General features: G+C 44.3%; 1 protein-coding gene across 1 annotated transcript; it reads right to left on the reverse strand.

Moving 5' to 3' along the window:
* Positions 1-225: 225 nt before the first annotated feature.
* LRATD2 (LRAT domain containing 2) lies at positions 226-2,283 on the reverse strand. Its single transcript, XM_056522745.1, has 2 exons — positions 1,904-2,283; positions 226-1,594 (listed from the first exon to the last, which is right to left on the reverse strand). The coding sequence occupies exon 2, from the start codon at positions 1,588-1,590 to the stop codon at positions 766-768; it is 825 nt and encodes a 274-aa protein (XP_056378720.1). The 5' UTR covers positions 1,591-1,594; positions 1,904-2,283; the 3' UTR covers positions 226-765.
* Positions 2,284-2,720: the final 437 nt, after the last annotated feature.

Genomic DNA, 2,720 nt, shown 5'->3' on the forward strand with positions numbered 1-2,720 from the left:
CCTTCCCCCCCCCCCACAATTTTTATTTTTTTTTTGTTTTTTTTAGAGCCCTGCGGCCCATTTTCCCAAAATTAAAGTATACAAATCATTTTTATGGAGCACAAGAATGTGACCATTATGCAAAATATCAAAAGGCAACATCTAACGCTATGAATAACAAGAAAGAAAAAAAAAACCAAAAAAAAAAAAAAAAAAAAAGCTTCACAGCTGTATCGGCTGTGCACCTTAATGTTAGACTAAAATATATAAATTAAATAAATAAAAAAATTAAATTAAATAAAATTAAATTAAAAAAGATTAATAAAAATTTAAAAATTAAGGAAATAAATAAAAACAAAAAAAAAACTAAGAATTTTTTTTTTTTTTTAATTTACTGTGCTAATATTTGGTTTTAGTAATGCAAAATAAGAAGTGCGGTTCAGTGATTAGCAAAAGTGATTAGGTCACAAATAATATTCATTCCGTTCGACCAGAAGGAAGTAACCCTTCCTTTACCAGACTTGATGCATAGTGCTTTTGTGCGTCACGTGATCAAACAGTTTCACCCCAAGGGCTCCAGATCTTAAAAAGGAAGAAAAAACATGGGTCTCTGCAGTAAACCATAGAGAGGGGGGGCGCAGAGGAGCCGGCGGCGGTGAAAGGGTTAACGCCGAAGCAGAACTAATCAGCTTTTCCTTTCACAAGCCATTTGAATAAAACTGCATTGAAAAATCGGCCCGAAGGGACTTATAACATCTCAATTTCGCAGCCTTCAGTTTTAATCCATCAGTTGGCATTGTGATCAGTCCTGACCTCATCTTCAGCGTGGAGGTGGTTGGAGAGTTCCAGGAGGACCGCCGCCTTCCCGATCTGATCGTTCCTCCTCCGCTCCATGATCAGATCTTCCAGGCTTTGAAATTCCAACGTGTGGCTCTTCTTTTCGGACAGCTGGATCTTTAACCTGTAGGGTTGTTTGCCTATCCTGATCTCGCCGCCGATTTTGAACTCCCTCTTTCCGTATTTACACCAAGCGGCAAAGCACTCAGAGTTCCTCCAGCTCAGCTCCTGGTCTTTGGCCCCTACCTGCTCCATGGCATTCTGGACCACCATCTCGGGACTCAGGGGTTTGAACTTATATTGGTCGTTGACAATCCTGCCCCTCCGGCCTTGGCTGGCGTCAGTCATAAAGCTGTTTTTGATTTCCAGTCTGAATAAATGTACCACCTGAAAGTCACCCACGTACACCACCCAGTGGGGATACTGGTTCTTGGCGACAAACTCCACCAGGTCCCCAGGCTTGCATTTATTTAGTAGGTTCTCAGGGGAGTAAGTGCTCATCTGGTCCCCAGCCCCGAACCCCTTCTCGTAGATAAATTCATCCCTATAATAGACCGAACACTCCACCTCATTGCAGTGATCGTACTGCAGATCCTCCTGGAGAGATCCTTGCTTGTTGGGGTCATGCGCGGGCTCCTCCAAGTCATCGTCGTCAGCCGAGAAGATGTAGGAGACTCCTATCCTGGGTCCGTCATCCTTGTCCACACCTGTCGGATCCGCAGTCGGGACTTCTTTATAACTTAGGTGAGTCAGTTTCTCCACCTGGTTGCCCATTTCCCTGGAAAACAAGAAGTAGCCATAAGAGTTCACGTTCCACCTGTTGGATGCTGAAGGCGGTAGGTTCTAGGTGCTGTGAAACCTGAGCCTTGCCAGGAAAGCGTACAGCCCCAAGGGAGAGGACGGGCTTGCTTTCATTTTTTCTGCAAGTGCTTTTTTTTAACCCCTTCCACGCCTGGTATCGCTCTTTTTTTTTTTTCCCCCGTAAAGAAGCAGAAAAACAGAAGAAGGATACAAGGCGAGTGAGGATCAGCGTGCAGAACATTTCCCTGACATGCAAAGCACCAGAAGAAAGAAGTTTGCAACTTACCAGGCAGCAACGCAAGGCACCAGCTCCTCTCCCACCTCCGCCAGCCAAGGTGTCTTCAGATACTAGCTGAGGAGGCACCATGGATGGATCATGCCGTGCCCTGGCGTCTCTACTGTGGGTTGTGCCAGAATGAAGCAGCCTCACCAAGGGCTGAGCCACCAGCTACTGATCACAGAGCTCCAGATCCGGCTGAGCTCTGCACAGCCCTCAGCATTTAAAGCGGCAGCGCACCTTATTGTTTGCTTCCTGAACACACAAACAGTATTACTCCCCCTCCCTCTGCTGCTCCGTGCATCTGATCGCATTAACTCCTTCCTGACTGCACGTCCCAGAGTTGTCTACAACAGTGTTTTTCCCAACCAGGGTGCCTCCAGCTGTTGCAAAACTACAACTCCTCATCAAAGTTATTTTTATATATAAAAAAAAAAAAAAAAAAAAATATATATATATATATATATATATATATATATACAAAAATGAATAAAATTAAATAAAACAGTGCCACCCCTGTTATCAGGTTGTGGGTGGCATAACAACTTGGCTCCATTCATTTCGAGGGAACGGAGCTGCAGTACCACACACAGCCTGAGGACGAGAGTGACGCTCTTTCTCAAACAAAGCAGTGGTGCATTTTCTAACCCTGGATGAAAAGCCAGATCTAGTGTTTGTATTGTCTTTTATGGAAACCCTTGAAAACAATCGTTGCAAGTTGTGAAAAACTTCATCGGAGGACGACATCGTAGGTGTAAGACTGGCACGCCACCCTAAAGGGGGTCATCCAGGGTTGGAAAAGCATAGCTGCTTTTTTTTTTTTTTC

Source organism: Hyla sarda, chromosome 5 (genome assembly GCF_029499605.1).
Source record: "Hyla sarda isolate aHylSar1 chromosome 5, aHylSar1.hap1, whole genome shotgun sequence".
NCBI classification, from domain to species: Eukaryota; Metazoa; Chordata; class Amphibia; order Anura; family Hylidae; genus Hyla; species Hyla sarda.

What these genes read in the sequence shown, in the direction of transcription:
- LRATD2 (XM_056522745.1), bottom strand. Translation starts at nt 1,590, where the DNA reads ATGGGCAACCAGGTGGAGAAACTGACTCACCTAAGTTATAAAGAAGTC.